Below are 18,046 nucleotides of genomic sequence, written 5' to 3' on the forward strand. Positions count from 1 at the left end.
AGCTTAAGACATCGTATTTCTTTACATTCCCTCCAATAACAACATATCTACTCACGTTTCCAATTCCCTTCATCCTTTCACTTTTGACCTTTCCAAGTCTGAAGTCGACTCGGATGTTAGGTCAGCCAAAAAAGTGAAGAGATATCCGGTTTTCTCGGAGTCGCCAGAGAAACTTTGATTATTGTTTCTTTTTTTACATGTTAACACTCTGGCCTTGTATATCACACGCTCAAAACTGGGGAATTGTATATTTGCAGTGCAAAGAATCTTATTGTGTGGATTTCCAGTAAGTGCTGTAGAAATTATCACAGGCAAATGTTCTTAATATAAAGAGACCTGCTTTACCTTGTATTCAAGCTTCAAAGCTGCTGAACTGAACTAATGTCCTATCAAAAGCAGATGATACGAAAAATATGAAAGGAATTAATGGCTGTTTCACTGCTGGGCGGTCCTAGCCATGGGTCACGCAAATTACTAGTCCTAAGGTCTCCTCGTTGATAATCACGCGAGACTAAGAAGATGTAATGATCATCTTAAATACATTTCCATTATTTACGAGTTGATTATAGTTTGCCCTCAAAGTAAATCATGCATCACAAATTAAAGGTAAACCAGTACCGTTGTAACGAGCACACTGGGTGCACTGACTCTGCACTTGTGGTGAAAAAAAAAGGAAACCGTAATAGCCGGCCGGGCGTTAACAAAAATACTGTTGATACTAAACAAAGCTTAGTATTCCAACACACTATATATAATTATATTGCTAAACTGCTACGGCAACGAAAATCAGTTGAGCAGTATACTAAAATCACTGATCGCCGGCCGATAGTTATGGTAACGGTGGCTTCAAATAAACCTGGAAAAAAAAATGGTTGAGAAATGGACACTACTGAACATATTCATTATATTCATTCATCTCAAAATGTTTCATTTTTCCCATACTTGACTCTTTTTTCACTTAGGACATCTAAAGTCTGACCTCATTACCGGTCACCTGTGATCTTTAACGTTTGGCGCGCGAAATTTTTTCAACAAATTTAGCGCAGTATTTCATTGCATTGCGGATCAAGAGAAAATATTTTCTCTTGGGGAAATCTATAAAGAAACCCTATGCAATTAGGTAAACATGACAAGAGAGAAACTTCCTCGGTTATTTTGACGAAAAAAAAGCCCGAAACACACTGTGTTGCAGACATCTCTATCAGGAGATGCTTGTAATAGCGACGCGAGTTAAGAGCCGGCTGCGAGCGATAGCAAATAAGTGAGTAGCAAGTATTTGTTTTTTTTCCACAAAATTCTTTCAGGTAAAACAAGTCTTTAACACTGCTTTAAGCTTTCGATCTTACGGTTATGTAGTTTCAATCTATACAATTGCCGTATCTGTGAGCAAAGTGAATTTAAGGCAATACATTTCGTTTTTGATCAAGGCAACTAAGAATTTTTTTGCGTTGTCATGTGTTCCTTCAAAACTGACCATGATGGTAAGATCGGTTCACCACTTTGAAACAAAAGGACAACATATTGGCACGAATTGCGTTATCAAAGGAAATCAGATAAGAAATACGTTGCACAATAAAATTTGATTAATGGAATTTTCAGGGTTCCAGAGTAAGATATCAAAAAGGATACCACTTTAAACGCTGTTAAAGGTGAACAGTCATTCTTTTAGATTTCGGCACGTGTGGCAGCTTGTAAAATTTGTCAAAGTCGGAGGGAAAATTTAGGAATAAATAGCAAAGAATCACCATGGCAAGAGAAAACAATGGAATGCTCCCTTAACATATTTGCTCTAGTAAGTGTGAGAAGCGTGTTGCGTCAGTAACCCCATGGATCTATATTCTGCAGATCTTTAAATTGAGTTTGATAAGCCAATTTCTTTTTTTTTTTTGGCCTGCTACACTGAATTTAAAAGTATAGATATTTGACAAGTTTTAAATTCAGTTATTTGACATAAATTGCCATAGACTGTGTTTTGCCCCACAAAGAATGTCTTGTCTTAAAATGGTATGTTTTATCCCGAATATAAGGCCCACCCACGTCCAAAAACTGTTTTCTGAACTAAATCAGCTGGAAATGTATCCACTTCTCTCTCTATCTATTGGACGTAAATTGCAGTTTCTATTGTTTCTCAAAATTGTCCTTAAAGTGTTTTATTTTCTAATAAGTCTTATGCTTTCCTTACATCAAGTAATTTTCGACACTTATTATGGCTGTCAGCAAAAATATTGAAATGCGGGTACAACACAAAGCTTTCGTGATTTTCCAATGTAGTTTCTCTGTGTGAAATTTCACAGAGGGTAACAACTCTATTGTATGTTTTTCGAGCAGTACCATGTAGAGAAGAAGATGACCAAAATATTATAAGTATGAGCATTGTAGTTTTTTTTTTTCAAACTGTGTACAGTGTTCCATAAGTGTCGTGATGCTACATACATATTATCTTTCTAGTTTTCCTACATCTTTTCACGTGTCTCAGGAGTGGTCTCGGCATTCTCTTTCCGTTACTGCCAAAAACTTCTTGTTCTCCCAAAATAACGTTTATTAGACAGCCTGCATGATCAAAGTTGCCACCCTCGCAGTCTCAGTTGATAAACTAATTTCCTTGATTGTACAAGGTTTTGGTTGTCGGCAATTTCTCTCTTTGGAGATTTTTTTTAAATAAATCGCTTTATGTGTTGTCGATAAATTTTTTATAACTCCCAACTATTGAAGTATTGTGCTTCCATCCATTAGTCCAGCCATATGGTGCTAAAAAATACTGGAATTGTGCACTTTGGGGTAAAAGCACCAAATTTGGCATGGTGATAGTATTTAAGTTGCTGAACAATATTAGCTATGGACCCCAGCCAGGGGGGCGATTTTGTACTAAGGGGGGTGGGGTGGTTACAATTTTCAAAGAAATACTGTAATTCAAGAAAAAAGGTGTAAGTTAGCCGATTTTTATATGTAGTAGTACTTACTTACTATTCAGGTTGCTGAACAATATTAGGTATTTACCCCAACAAGGGGGGTATTTTTTACTAAGGGGGTGGGGGGTCAAAATTCAAAGAAAGTACTTATTCAAGAAAAAGGTGTAATTAAGCTGAATTTGTAAGATTGATAGAACTTGCTTACTTTCAAGTTCCTGAAAAATTAGGTATTGTCCCCAGCAAGGGTGGGGGAGATTTTTGTACTTAGGGGGTGGGGTGTTACATTTCAAAGAATCTGTAATTCAAGAAAAAATTTATATTTGAGCCGAATTTTTAGATGCGATAGAACTTGCTTACTGTTCAAGTTGCGAACAATATTACGTATTCCCCAGCAAGGGGGGTTTACTTAGGGGGTGGGGTAGTTGCAATATTGAAACAAATCTGTAATTTACCGAAAAGGTGAAGAGTTGAGCTGAATTTGCCATACTAACAGTGCACAATGTCCTGAGATATGTCATCTGACTCCAACCAGACGTTCTTCACAAATGGGGTGTATAACCAGCACGCAGGGGAGGGGGGTGGGGTAGTACGTACCATGGTATTTTTTGACTTTGTAAAGTAAGCAAACTTAATCCTCTTCCTCGTATGTCCCGGCATCCGCATTTACAAAGCACAGTCCAAGACATGACAGATTTCTAATATATTTACAACGTTCTCTGTAACCCCAGCATTGCACCCTCATTTCACCAGCTCCCTGGAATGCTGTTGATGCTTCTGGTGATGTGGTCCACCCAGGCTACCATGCATCTGACTCGGATTGTGCCCATCCCCATTCACTAAGAGAAGGTAGTTCAGGATTAGATACAATGCACTGTCTTCAACATAACAATGACCAGCTTGGTAGGCCACTATCTTGTTGTGTTTGAACTAATGCATCAGCGGTAGAGGGTTGTTCTCAAATGTCCTACCTTCTGTGCAAAAACTAACTTTCCTGGCATCATTGTCTCCTTGGCACGGACTTGTCTGGTCATACAACAGCACCACAAATCTTTCCAGCAAATGCATACTAGGCATTTTGTTGAGGACCATGAAAGCTATAGTGGCTTCTCCATAGGACATCCATGTGGCCCATACTGTGCTCTCTCTCGTCTAGAACTGATCACAGCCTGTAAAGGGTGGAAGAGTGCAACACTTGTGATTTCTCATCTCCAAGAGGCCTGACGATATCAAGTAGCACTAACTCCAAATGCAATCACATCTCCCTATAATCTAATTGATTAGATTTAAGTTGGAAATAGCGAGATTGTGACATTAATGTCTTCTGTACGAAGAATAACTTGCTGTGCACAATCAGATGCAATTAAAATTAGCCTTGTAGCACCTCCTTGTGCATGCAAGGTGATTTTCAGGCGTAACATCAACGAAGATGACTGCGAGAGTGTCGCTGTAGATAGAATAATTTTGTTTGCTTCACAGGCAACGTGATCATCTTCTAAGCTAGATATGTCTTTGTAGGACCTTCCTCAGAAATTCTCCCCACTGCAGGAACCCTTACATCTGTTTCTACCTGGCGACCTGCGACCGCAAGGCGTAGTCCGAGAGAAGTGTATGGAAAAACTGACACCAAACCAATCTATAACCCCAGTAGTAGATGTGATGCATCGATGGTACTGCCCCTGCAACATAAGCCGTCTGGAAAGTATCTCTGGCTCTGAGAGCTGCCGCAAACAGTAACCAGCTACCGAGGGAGAGACACTGGGAAGAGCAACCACCGGACGCGGGAGGGCGAAGATAAGGCGAAGCTGGGGAGAGAAGAAGAGAACAAAACAGAGTATAGTGCGGCACAGAGGAAAAGTACAGTAGACAATGGTGTTGCAGTAGTGCTGCCTGGAGAAGGATGATGTAGCTACCGTCAGGCCGGAGAGAATCTCAAGTTTACACCTACAGGTTGAAGACATCAGCATTAAGGACAAGGGAAGAGATGGGCACAGGAGAGACAGCCACTAAGCCATGTCAGGCTGAAAGAGCGAAGAGGGACCAGGCCGGCAGCAGGAGGAAGAACACCCCCACTGCTAGCAACAAAGAAGTGGCCACCAAGCTGAGGAGTGCGCGACACTGACTACCTCCTAGTGAAGGGGATGGGCACAGAGAAGCATGGAAGCCTCAGTGGACCACATCACCTGAAGCATCAACAGTTTGCCAGGGAGGGAGGTGAAACGAAGTGCAAAGAACAAAGAGGTCGCCGTACATGCGGTGGGGAATGCGAGGGAGATGATTAAGTTTGCTTACTTTACAAAGTCAAAAAATACCATGGTATGTACTCCCCCCACCCCCTTCCCTGCGTGCTTGTTATACACCCCTTGTGAAGAACTTCTGGTTGAGTCAGATGACATATCTCAGGACATCGTGCACTGTTAGTATGGCAAATCAGCTCACTCTTCACCTCGTCAACACAATTTGAATTCGCAACTACTCCACCCCCTAAGTACAAAAAACTTCCCCTTGTGGGGAAATATTGTTCAGTACTTGAACAGTGAAGGTCTATCGCACTAACGCTCAAATATACAACTTTTTCTTGAATTACAGTACTTTTTTGAAAATTGTAACCACCCCACCCCCCTAAGTACAAAAATCTTCCCCCCACCCTTGTGGGAACAATACCTAATATTGTTCAGGAACTTGAACAGTAAGCAAGTTCTATCACATCTTACAAATTCAGCTTAACTGTACACCTTTTTCTGAATTACAGTACTTTTTTGAAAATTTTGACCACCCCACCCCCTTAGTACAAAAAATACCCCCTTGGGGGTAAATACCTATGTTCAGCAACCTGAATAGAAGTAAGTACTACTACAATAACATTCGCTCAACTGTACATCTTTTTTTAATTACAGTATTTCTTTGAAAATTGTAACCACCCCACCCCCCTTAGTACAAAATCGCCCCCCTGGTGGGGTCCATAGCTATTTGTTCAGCACTTAAATACTATCACCATGCCAAATTTGGTGCTTTTACCCCAAAGTGCACATTTTTTCACCATATGGTCGGACTACATCCCTACCATAGGGGAGATATTGGCATTTGCCAATTGCAGTAGTAAGGTACCCATGGCGATGTTCCTGTGTTTAGTTGTTGTCTTCATTATATAGTTTACTGATTTTTTTTTCTTACAGAAAGATAAGCCTAATGGGCATCAACTCTAGAAAGAACATTTAACAGGAGTGGACTAAGAGCGTTTTTTGTGTATTTGCCGTCTAAGATCGCCCTCTCAGCTGAAAACAACACTTCATGTACGTCCAATAGTACTGTACGGTGCTTGTTCAGTGTACCCACACAGTTATGCGGAAAGCTATTTTTCCTAGTTTGCGTTTGTAAACTACTAAATCATTCATATTATACTCTAAACAGCGTAGCTAATTAATGTGAATTCACATGAAAAACCGATAAACAACAAATAAATGACATTAACACTGACTAATCTTTTTTAATATTGGTGCATTCTAGTTGAATCAAGGGCCTGGGGCAAAAATCAATGGAATTCAGCCATTAAGTACTTTCGAAAATGTATTTACTAGGAGATTTTCATTTATTTGTTGGCATAATTTAGTCGATTCCGGCCGAAGACTACATCTCAAAATGTTCACTTCAATAATTAATTCGTGACAAACCACGATGTGTTTTGTTTTATTAATCCCCTCCTGGGTATAAGTGCCGGAAATAATATTCCACTGTTCGCTAAAAGACCTTCTCGACGCACGAAAGAGAGTTGACCAGCAGAGAGCCATTTGCCCTAAATCTGCAAACCGCTCGCTTCACGAAATGGAAATATAGACTCTCCGAAGCTAGCTTTACTCCCTACTCGCAGCTGAGGACTCTAAAAGATTACTGTTGCATCTTTGAAGGTGTGGTAAACACGTTTTTGTTTTTTGCTGTTCAATTGCTATTTAGTCTAAGCCCTTAATTGTTTTTTTAGACATAAAACATACCAGTCCATTTTAACTTTGTACTGTTGACATAAACATTCTAAAAAACGTTCTTATAAAGGAGGTTCGTTTATTTTGGATGCTTCTTTTTTTACCGTAATAGGCAAAGTTAACTACAAATTATTTTTTTTAGAAAAGTCATGTAAAATGATTTCGCAAACTCTTAAAGACCGAATATTCTTCATAAACAACTTTCTAATGCGTCCCATAAGCCTTTAGTACTTCAATATGGCGGCCAAATAGAAAACCCTAAAAGTTCTAGAAGTATATAAAGAATAAAAAACAATAAACAGTAGACTTTTCTCTTCCTTTTAAAGACTCTTTAGATTTTTATTTTAATGCTTGCTACGTAAACATGTGTGAACGTCGATTGGTAGAAAATATATTGGTATTAGGTTTTCAGAACCACGCTTATAGCCTAGGGCTGCATTTTGAGACTTTTCAGACGATAAAACATTGTATATCTCCATAATCGTGACTTGATATCTTTACGTGACGATAAAAAGCATGACATATTGGAAAAAAGGTTTTCTGTGAACTAATTAGTTTCTATTTTAGAATATATAATACTAATATATGCAGATAAAAAATCGCTATAAAACTCTTATGAGTTAACCTTTCAAGCCCTCGAGTGCTAAAGTTCAGAATGGGAAGGAAAAACAAATTAAAAAATAAAACTTAAATTTGTAAAACATCAGTTGAAAAATAATAAGCACCACACGAAGATTTTGCTCATTAGCTTTCTATATAAATGGCCACACACTAGGGTCCGGCTCATCAACAACTTACAACCAGCCTGTACAGCATTATAGGTTCCTAATAAAAGTACCGCATGAAAGTACTGCCCAAAAGCTTTCACTTGAATAGTTGCGCACTAGGGTTTTATTCCACAGACGACTTAAAATTTATAACTATATTCAAAACCACCCAAAAGGACTGCTCAACAGCTTTCATTTATAGTCAGATCCACCTTGTACATCATATTTACCCTTGTTCTTATATTTGACAGTACAAAAAAGACACTTTTATTTAATATAGCTTTCATTTACATGTGAACTCCCCAGGCTTTCTCTAGCATACATACAAAAAACATCGTAAACGTTAGAATCAGTGACATGGATTTACTTAAGTTTTCACTTTGTCTGGGATTGAAAGGATTGAAAAAAGTCTGAGATTCAAGGAGTCGAAATATAGTAATATAACCTCTGCCCGAATGTAAAGTAGCTTACCAGTTGTTTGCCAATCCTTGATTTATCTTTCCCTTGCGGTCCTTGCGGCTTTGTTTGAAATTGAGGGCAAAATAAAACTCACAGGTTCAATCCCCAAAAAACAATTTATACTAGGGCAATACAACTGGGAAGAAATTTAAAACATGCAGCAAACAGTCAAGATGTTTATGGTATGCGTTCACAGAAAAACTTTTACTAAAGAGCTTATTACAAGTATCATGGCTTGGGTAACGTTTCTAGGATAAAAGCTAATTACTTGCCATTCACAAATATTTTGTTTTGGTCAGTTCTGATCAGCTTAGTAGGGTCGTATTTAAATGAAGTAACGAGTAAACAACAGAAAAAAACCCTGATATGTAACGTCTCAAAACCTCAACAACAAGGACTTTATCATGAGAGGTTTTAATATCTGCGCCAGAATGTCGGTGAAAGTATAAAAAACTTCCGGCTCTGATAGAGTAACTGAGTTCTTCTTATATAAAGTTTGCATAAGCGGATGATTCTTGCCTACTTTTTGCCTCAAAAGGCGTTTGATGCAGTAGGAAAAGTGAAGTATTAAAAACAGGTTGAAAAAGTTGGAATTAGAGAACTCTGGTGAACACAAATTAAAGTAAGTGGGAAAAAAGCTTATCTTTTCTCTACATGAATGACTCTACGTACATGAGGCCTCCATTTTTGGTGTGCAAGATAGCATATACTGTCCTTATATATTATCGCAATTAGTTCGATAACATCAACTGATATAGCGAAAATGTTGGTGTAGAAGATGAAAGAAGTTCTAAAAATATGGCAGATTGTTCTTAAATAAGTATTATTTCAGCTTCTTTAATTAAAGGGAGAGTCAACTGATATAGCAAATGTTGGTTTTTGTGAAGGCCATTTGAGGAAAACAATCGGGCTAAGAAACCGAAATTTCGAAACGCGAACTTCAAATCAAAGCGGGCTGTAAAGATAAAACTTTGCACGAATATTACCACTACTTGTATGAAACGTATGTTAAAAGAAAGGCTTTGTAGAGAAAGTGGAAAAATTCTAGAATTTTCATGACGTCAGATGGGAATCTGCTATAATATTTATCAAAGACTGCATAGAAGAGCAATTATTCTGGTTGATTCATTTAGTTATCGTGATTCAAAGTTGCGCATGGTGAATAATTCAATTCAAAGTCTTGTGTTTTGTGCGAAAGGTTTAAGTTTTGCCGTAGATGGAAACTCATAACATTTTTTGAAAAGATATGAAATAAGAAACAAACTTTTGAAAAAATACAAGCCTGTCCAAAAAGCTGAAGAGAATGTATTCTTCAATTTGGCTCAGTATTTCAGTTGGACAAAACAAACTTCCACCAGCTAGCAGGTTGTGGAAATAAGAAATGTGATTATGAAATACGAGCTGACGTACATGTAACTGTACGAGTTGTTTTGTTGTTTACCATTTCGGAAATCGGTCAGTTAGAATGTGAAAGAAAACCTCAAGCCTATTTTTGGTTGCACAACAAAACGGAAGTTGTTGAGATACACTTTTAAGATAAACTTCAAAAATCCCAGCTGGAATATCCGAAAGGAAAATGTATATATACATTCCATTCACTTAATTAGTTTTACAATTTCAGGCCTTGCGCCAAGCAAGTTCTGGTAATTAAATCTTTTGGTAACAGAATTTCCTGTAGATGGTGTAATTTCGTCCCAGTTGCGAGCGTCCGTTATGTACACAAACCGTGTACTAACAGGTTTACATGTAAAATCCAAGTGGTACGTAAGCAATTTTTGTTATCTTTTTTTTTTTCAAGGTCTGGCCAGACGAGTCGGCCAGATTCGTGCCCAGACCTTTGGGGCTCGGCGCCATTTGGCCACTGCCCTGTGCTTTCCATGCGCACTTTACAGCGATTCTAAATTAGCATTTAAAATTATTCAGTCTGTCATTCCTTCCACGATGCCAGACTCACCGTGAAACTTGTGTAAACATGAGTTTGGCCCAAAGGGAATCTTTTTGCCTTACTTCAGCGCAAGCCTCTTGAGATTAAAATAGACAATGCAGGAAACAATGCAGAATGGGCATTCTTGGCAATTTCATGTAATCTTTCACGTCACGTGGAATTCCGTTGTTTTAAGCTTATTACAATAAATGATGTTACATTATTTAGGCTTAATAGATGTATCGGTAGATAGGAAAGCTCAAAAATATAATCTAGTTAAAGATCTTTTACAATACTGTTAAATAATGTACCTTCTTGATTATTAGAAAACGGTTGGTTTCAATTCCTCTTTTACAAGTGCAGATAATTTGTATTACTGATTAATTCCAGTATTCTCATTTTCTGAGTTCTTATCTTGGTATTGATAAATTTAAAGAGAAATATTATTTACAACACATCGTTTAAGAGCCAATTAACTGGCATTCCTTCTTGAGTTGGATGTCTCATATACCATCAACGTTATACAAAGGGGCAAATGTTTCGAATGATAAGAAACCAGAAAAAAGGGGGGAGCGTTGTAGGCATTGGGTCATAGCTTTCTTACACGAATCTATACTTAACAAAAGACAATTTTCCATAAAGCTAACAACACAACAGCAGTTCCAAATGTACTTGCAAAATTGTCTTTTTAACACCATGATTTGCCGAAATACTGAACATGGAGAGGCCTCCATAGAAATCACTTGATACGATGGTAGCCATTTTGCACTGCGGTTAAATGAACTTGGATTATCTTTGCAGCTTGGGGATGATAGCAAAAAGTAACGGGATTTGGTGAAAATGAGAGGTATTAGTACCACATAATATTTAAAGCTTGTGGATTATCCTTCCTAAGACGCTTAGCAGGGTAAAAATAGCTGATAAACCCTTCCATCTGAATAACGGATCAATTAAGAAGAAAAGATTTTGTAAACATGACTTGGACGTGATGAGGTGATATTTAAGAACTAGAGTTTTCCGGGCCTCGTGGTTTCCAGAGGTATTGGGGTGGAAAAGGAAAATAAAATGATGATTAACAGATTAAAGCCGAGAGCGAGCACCGCCAACAAAGTACAGAGGATGAAGTTTTGGATCGCACGCGCCCCGTAACCGTTTGTTGTTAACAATCTGAGAGCAGGAAGAGGTTCAAACCTGCCAACTTTTGTTTAACACAAGAATGATAAACAAATAGTACCATACGAAAGTTCTGCTCAATAGCTTTCATTTAAATGGTGATACACTTGGGTTTTATCGACTTTATCCACATGCAGACTTAAAAGATAATCCACCTTTTACTGAAAAGCTTGCAAAATGAATGGCCACACAACAAAGTGTTTCATCCATTAACCTACATTTTGAACCAGTTCAATTGACTCAAGGTTTGGCTGTTAGCTGGCAGTGCAAGATTTCTTCTCAAAGTTTACTACAGAGTCAGACATGTAGGTAGTAAGAATAATATAAAGTAACCGATTTTAACCTATAACATCTATTAGTCGCTTTTTTTTTTTTTTTTTTTTTTTTTTTTTATATGTGATCAAATTCTCCAAACATGTGTCAAGAGAAAGTTGCAGAGACGAGTTGGGAGATTTTTTCTATTGAAATAAGTGCTGTAGGGGTTAATGCATCATCGAATTCTCCTACCTTATACAATAAAGGACGTAAGGAGAATTTTTATATTAATATCAGGGTCTACAGTGACAGTTCACAAGCTGGTGTTACATTCACCAGACTTCACTTAAAATTTTCTGTAAAAAGATTACTTTAAATTGTGCGAACGCTTAAAGACCCTCGCCCCTGCTTTTCCAAAGGAACTACGTGACGGTTTGTGCTAAATATGACAAATGAAAACATTCTTACGTTCCTAAGTCTACCGCAGAAGTACCTTTTATTGCATTGATAAGTTTTATTCTGGATTAGCGTAGGGGATTATCGGCATTTTATTTTAAGGCCCTTGCTGGAATGTGAAATAGATACTGGGCTAGAGCTATCCATTAGGACTTCTTAATCCGACCGGGAGGTCAGTATATAAGAACCGTATTTAGTCAAACATTCTTTTATGTTGGACTGATAAGGCAAGAGAAAAGTTTCGCTTCTTTCCAAAAAGACTGAACAGAAACGCTCGAAGGAAAAACTGGTGAGGCTATTTTGGAACTTGTTAAAGTGTGAATGTGTGATTTTATGTTTTTGACTGCCCCAGTTAACCCACAATTTTGAACTGTCATAAGTAATATTTCATCACGTAGGTTAGCATTTATCTTTAGTTTTCTTTAGTGGTCAGTAACTTTGCGTACAAACCAAAGTTTTTTTACTGTATTTGTTTAGTGGTTTAGATGTTGTTTTCTCTTGACTGTAAAGTGAATCGTTTAGTATCGGTGGCTGCTGTATAAACATTCAATAGTAGTGTTTTCTTGCAAATTCAGTCTGTTTTTGTATGAATAGTTTTGCATGATGAGAGCCAGAAATTTCTCGGGAGACCCTCGAGCGGTTACTAGTTTCTGCCGAATTCGAAATCGGTTACAATTTATTATTGATGTTCACGACACGAAATTTTTGGCTTGATGGACGATTTAAACATGTTGCAACAGAATCGACTGACTAAAACGAAGCAAGAACTTCGTAAAAGGCAAATGTCCGCAGTACGAAAGTGATGAGTTGGTTTCCGGCCAAAACGGACGATTCGTGGCAAAAACAAGTGAACAAATGTGTTCTGTAAGTATTCGTACAAAGCTTCATGTAGTCAACACAAACGAATATATTAAACACAGACTTTTTTGTAAATGTAACTTTTTGAAACGATTTTAAAAGGCTCTAGGCCGTCTAGAATTGGTGAAAATATTGTCATTGTACCCGTGCGACCTTGGCTAAGTAAGTGGTGAAGTGTCTTTCTTAATCCTCAATCACACCGCCGTTATTTGGGGTTCTCTTTTGTTTAGTGCAGTCGGTTTAATTCTTTTCTCAGTTTAAAGTTAAACTACAAAGCGGTTTAAAAGCTCATTCATTCGTGTATTGTTTCAAATTTTTCAAATCATTTACACGATAAATCGGACTTTTCGAAGCACAACACAAGTTTATGTAAGTTTAGCTTCGGAAACACAAAGGCTCGCCTCTTTATCTTTTCATCTTGAAGACTTTTTTTTCGTAAATGCCTACCATTTATCACTTGACATAAAGGCCTTGAAGCGAACCAGTCTTCGAATTGATTAAAATAGGCCCTAAGTGACGAACTGTCCGCATGTGAATCATATGTAAGCGGATTTTAATAATCTCAAGCTGCACCTTGCTACAGACGCTTATCGATAGTGAAGCAAATCATTTCTACGTTCAATTATATGCGAAAAAAGTACTGACTTTTAACCCTGATCTAACAGCATGTACTTATTTGTATATGAGCGAGATGTAAAAGCGAAGATGTATATTTATGATAAGGTGATATCAAATGGTGGCGAAATGCCGTTTCAGAATTGACAATTACAGTCCGGATCTATGAATAGTATCGGCTCTTCCCTAGTTCTCTCCAAAAAGATAAATAAATATGAGAATACATTTAAAGGTGCCCGCAAACAGGCAATTTGTTTTTTCTCACATATGTGATTTTGGAAACCGGTTAGACTCAAAACTTCTGAAGGCTTCCAGAGGGTTCCAGCATTGTTTTTCCTCTGTCAAAAAATGTTTCCGATAACCATAAGAAGATTATCAACCTTTTGTCGGAAATTTTATCTACATCCGCGGCCGTGTGCTTTACAGACTTTAAAACCTTGTAAGAACTCAGCTGTGAGATCCGAATCAAACCTCAAGGCATTTCCGTTATAAAAATTCTCTTTTTCAGAAGTAAATACCGAACACTATTTGTCGATCTTTGTAACCAATTAGAAGCAATGCCCCGCCCAAAGAAAGCAGGGCTTCATTTTCAATCCAGTGATGCACTTTTTAATCTAATTTCCTAAGAGAATAGTCATTTAAGGCTCGTGAAACCCATTTTTAAAGGCCACAAGATGTGACCCATCTTGAAAACGTTTCGTCGCCTCCATTTCACCTTGGAATTAAGTCGGTAATATTAAAGATAACACAAGCCGTCGGCTAAATCCACCGCCCAGGCCAAGGCAAATCCAGGGAGTGTATATATATACTGCTGACGCTGCCATATGGCGAGATGGGTCTTCGCTACGCAGATAAGCTTCACTACTGAAAGGCAAATATTTAGATAAATCCCCCTTTTTGCCGTTTTCGGACCTTGAAGAATTGTTATTGCAGCCGGTTATTAGGCATTAATCGGCCTTAAGTTCTCTGCAGTGTAAGGACATTATAGTTTCAAGTAAGTAGAATATATTCTCGCTGGGAATCGCATAGAATTTCCTTCCTTCTTTTGTAAGGCCTCATATCTACTGGATTTACCGGTATGTTCACATACAATTCACTAAGTCTTGTTTTTTGCTCGTCCAAAATCTTATGTATTTTTCTTGTACTTGATTTATATATATTAGCTTCGAATTAGTTATAAAACTTGATGTCTGAAGACAATAATTTTATTTACCTTTTTAAGTATGACACCATGAATTCCTGTGCGGTATTAAATTCTTGAGGCACAAAGTCTCGGTGAAATCAACTCTCTATTACCGGTGTGCAACGCTTTGATTGGCTAAAAGGCATGTTATAAAAAGGCTCAATAAGCTCTCCTGGTAATGTTTTCTAAATAGATCATGCATCATTAAGAAACTAAGGTTTTAGTGAGATGAAACTTGAATGGTTCGGTGAGATAATTACTGTTAACTCTACAGTTGATCGAGTAAATTAATCTTCAGCTAGTGAAATAATTTAAAAATTATTTTTTATTAGTCTGATGATGGTACAGTTTACACCCGAAAGTTTAGCAATCTATTTATCAAGACTCTTCATTTGATGGTCGAATTGTTGGAAAATGAACTCACGGGTATCCTTAGTAATATAATTTAAAATTATTTAACTGAAATCATGATAAAATGGTACATGTAAAAATAAACTAAAAGAAATATATTTAAAGCACATTTTCAAATCGTTACTTTCTAATGTTTATGAGTTAGCCTGATTGCTAATCGTATTTCACTATTACTTCGTCTGACGATTGATGCAAGTTTTGGGTCCCGGACATCTCAGTGTTTTTATTCTCTAGCTAAGTGAAAAGGTTCTGTTTTTGACTTAGGTATAAAGGATACACATAAGACCGAGTTTTTTATGGATTATAAAAAGGCAATGTTTTGAGTTTATAGGATGCAGCTGCAAAAGTCGATGGATCTGTTTTGAAACACACTTTTCAGTGTCCTCTCTTCATAGAAGCACCTAGCTATAAAGTCAAGGGAAATATTTGAAGCTGGACCGATAAATGCTAACTAAAATTAAGCCTGTCATTTATTTCCTTATTTCCAGATTTAAGCCCGTGCGATTTTTACAGATAATGGCCTCAGCTCTGGCGCCCAGTTTCCAGTGGTCCTCATTATCCATCGGCCTTTTGGCTCCTGTTGTCTGCCTCATCATTCTATGCGGAATGATTGGAAACATTCTTGTTATAATCGTCTTATGGCAGCAACAGCGTCGCTCTCACCGAATAACTGGAAGTTATTTCCTCATAAACCTCGCGATCGCTGATATTTTCGCCTCGGCGAATTTAATATTCATGCTGTCCACTATTATAAACGGTGGCGAGTGGATTTTTGGAGAGCAAATTTGTAAAATGAATGGTTTCTTGACCGTTCTGTTGGGCGCGACATCGCTGCTTACCCTGTGCGCAATCAGTATAAACCGGTATTTCAAGATCGTGGAAGGTGGGAAGTACAACAGGATCTACACAAACACCAATACGCTGCGAATACTGGCAGTCACGTGGTTTGTGCCATTTTTGTTCTCAATCGCGCCGATCTTTGGCTGGTCTGCGCATGAGTATCAAGTCGGGAAGTGCGTCTGCCATTTCTTATTCAGTCGCAGTATTTCTTACACGATAACATTTTTCAGCATCATTGTTATAACGCCCTTCACCATAATCCTCTTCTGCTATCTGAAGATCTACAAAATCATAAAAGCCCATGGAGCAATCATTGGTAACCTGCGGCGCAGTCAACCATCAGTCAACGTGGAAGACATCAGAATCGCGACAACACTGTTCATTGTGATTATCGTGTTCATAATCTGTTATATTCCCGCCAGTGTGGTGAACATTGTTCAAATGGTGCAGCCTGGATTCAGGATACCTCCTTGGCTAGACATGATGTCTTTTATCCTTGTGGTCTCTAACCATGCCAACAACCCTTTGATCTACAACGCCCTTAATCGTTCATTCAGACAGGCGTTCCGAGAGGTGTTGCGTCTACGACCCCGTGAAGACTCGCGCGCTGGGAGCGAGAGTGGCGCCAAGTATGCGAGCCCGCGAAGTTTGGAGAACGGCGGAGGCACAATCGCGCGGTCGCCTAGCAACCCTTGCTATCAACATTCCAGTAGTTCTCATGGTTCAAGTGAAAAGCACGCTCCTGAAAACGCATTGACGACTTTGACTGTTTAGAGAAAAACGTTCCAGCTCTGGCTTGTCCACACATTTCTTCACGTTGTTGAATTGACTGTAAATCTGGCGACTGTTTAAAATAAGGGGACTTCAAGTGTGGTAGATGCAAAATTCAAGTGCGCTTTAGACTGGAGTGCTCGTCTGGGAGGCACAGTGGCCTAGTGGGTAGTGCTCTGGATTTCGGATAGAGCGGTCCTGGTTCGAGCCCTGGCCGAACAGTGGCCTTGTGTTGTGTTCGTGACACTTATCTCACACAGAGCTCTCACTACGAACACCCGAGATAAACTCCGGCCTTATGGCCACTAGATATAGGCTCGAAAGTCCTTAAACAGTAATATGGAGGTTTGTCTCCAGAGAGCCTTAAAGACCTACTCTAAAATTCATGGAACTTAAAATTATTTATTTTTTGTTTTGCAGATTACAAATGTGATTTGGGTCATGTACTAAAAGCTGCGCCTTATCTAGCTCTGTAGAGCAGAACTGTGTTAATTGTAAAAAAAAAGACGAAAGTTTTGAACAAAACTTTTAAAAAGGGTTCACTAGTTGCAGAAACATAAGGCCAGATACTGTTTAGGGACGGACCATTATATTTTTAAGGACGGAGGATTTTTCTGAGCGAAAATGAATCTTTTTCACCGATATTTTCCCAATTTTTTCTCTGCCTTTAGGTTGTTCCCGCTGGATTGTACGAAGTTTTTCTTATTTGTGTGAAGTTTTTCTCTACTTTCTTTTATGTTCGTTGTGTAGGATTGATCATTTTGGTTATTACCCAACCCCCCTCACCACTCCCGTCAAAAATAAAATGGTCCGTTTTTATTGTACACCGGAGAAAGTTTGTATATAGAAATCAATTATAATTTTATTTGATTGTACCTTTACTAGTTAGATGAACGTACGTAGTAATAATTCTAGAGCAAATACATGCGAAAAATACTACGTTCTACCGATAAGCCTGTATAGTAAAAGGAGGCTGAAGGGCTAAAATGGGAACTGTGATTTGGGCAAATTTTCTTTGGGAAAATGGAATTTGAGTCACTGGGGGGAAAAAATGGGAATCACAGACAGAAATACAATAAAACTGGGACTGGGATTTTGAAAATTTGGGAAGACAATAGGTTGGGAAATGGAATTTGGCATTGGGCCTGGGAAAATGAGATTTATACCCCGCCCCCTCCCCCCCCCCCCCCCCCCTCTAGGACCCTCTAGTAAGAGAGATTAGGCTGTAAAATAATATTTTTTTGCCAGATGATTGTAACAACCAAACAACCGGCTGCTTTTCTTTTTTTTGGGGTTTCGTTAGCCAAAGGGATGTATTTATTAAATTAGTGCTGAAAGCATCGCATAAAGATTAAAAGTAAATAGGACAACATTATGTAAGAACTGAATCTATGTAATATACTGACAAACAGCAAAAAGATTTCCGCTTGAGTAAAGACGCATTAAAAAAC

The 18,046-nt window shown here is 38.2% G+C and overlaps 1 protein-coding gene across 1 annotated transcript in view; it reads left to right on the forward strand.

Moving 5' to 3' along the window:
• LOC144637717 (melatonin receptor type 1A-like) overlaps positions 1-17,417 on the forward strand; it is a 28,036-nt gene extending 10,619 nt beyond the window's left edge. Inside the window, 2 exon segments of the mRNA XM_078496795.1 lie at positions 15,473-16,574; positions 16,577-17,417. Of these exon segments, the coding sequence (XP_078352921.1) occupies positions 15,501-16,574; positions 16,577-16,648 (1,146 nt within the window). The 5' untranslated portion in view covers positions 15,473-15,500 and the 3' untranslated portion in view covers positions 16,649-17,417.
• The last annotated feature ends 629 nt before the right edge of the window (positions 17,418-18,046 follow it).

This window comes from Oculina patagonica, chromosome 14 (assembly GCF_052425735.1).
Source record: "Oculina patagonica isolate OP01 chromosome 14, crgOcupat, whole genome shotgun sequence".
Lineage (NCBI taxonomy): Eukaryota > Metazoa > Cnidaria > Anthozoa > Scleractinia > Oculinidae > Oculina > Oculina patagonica.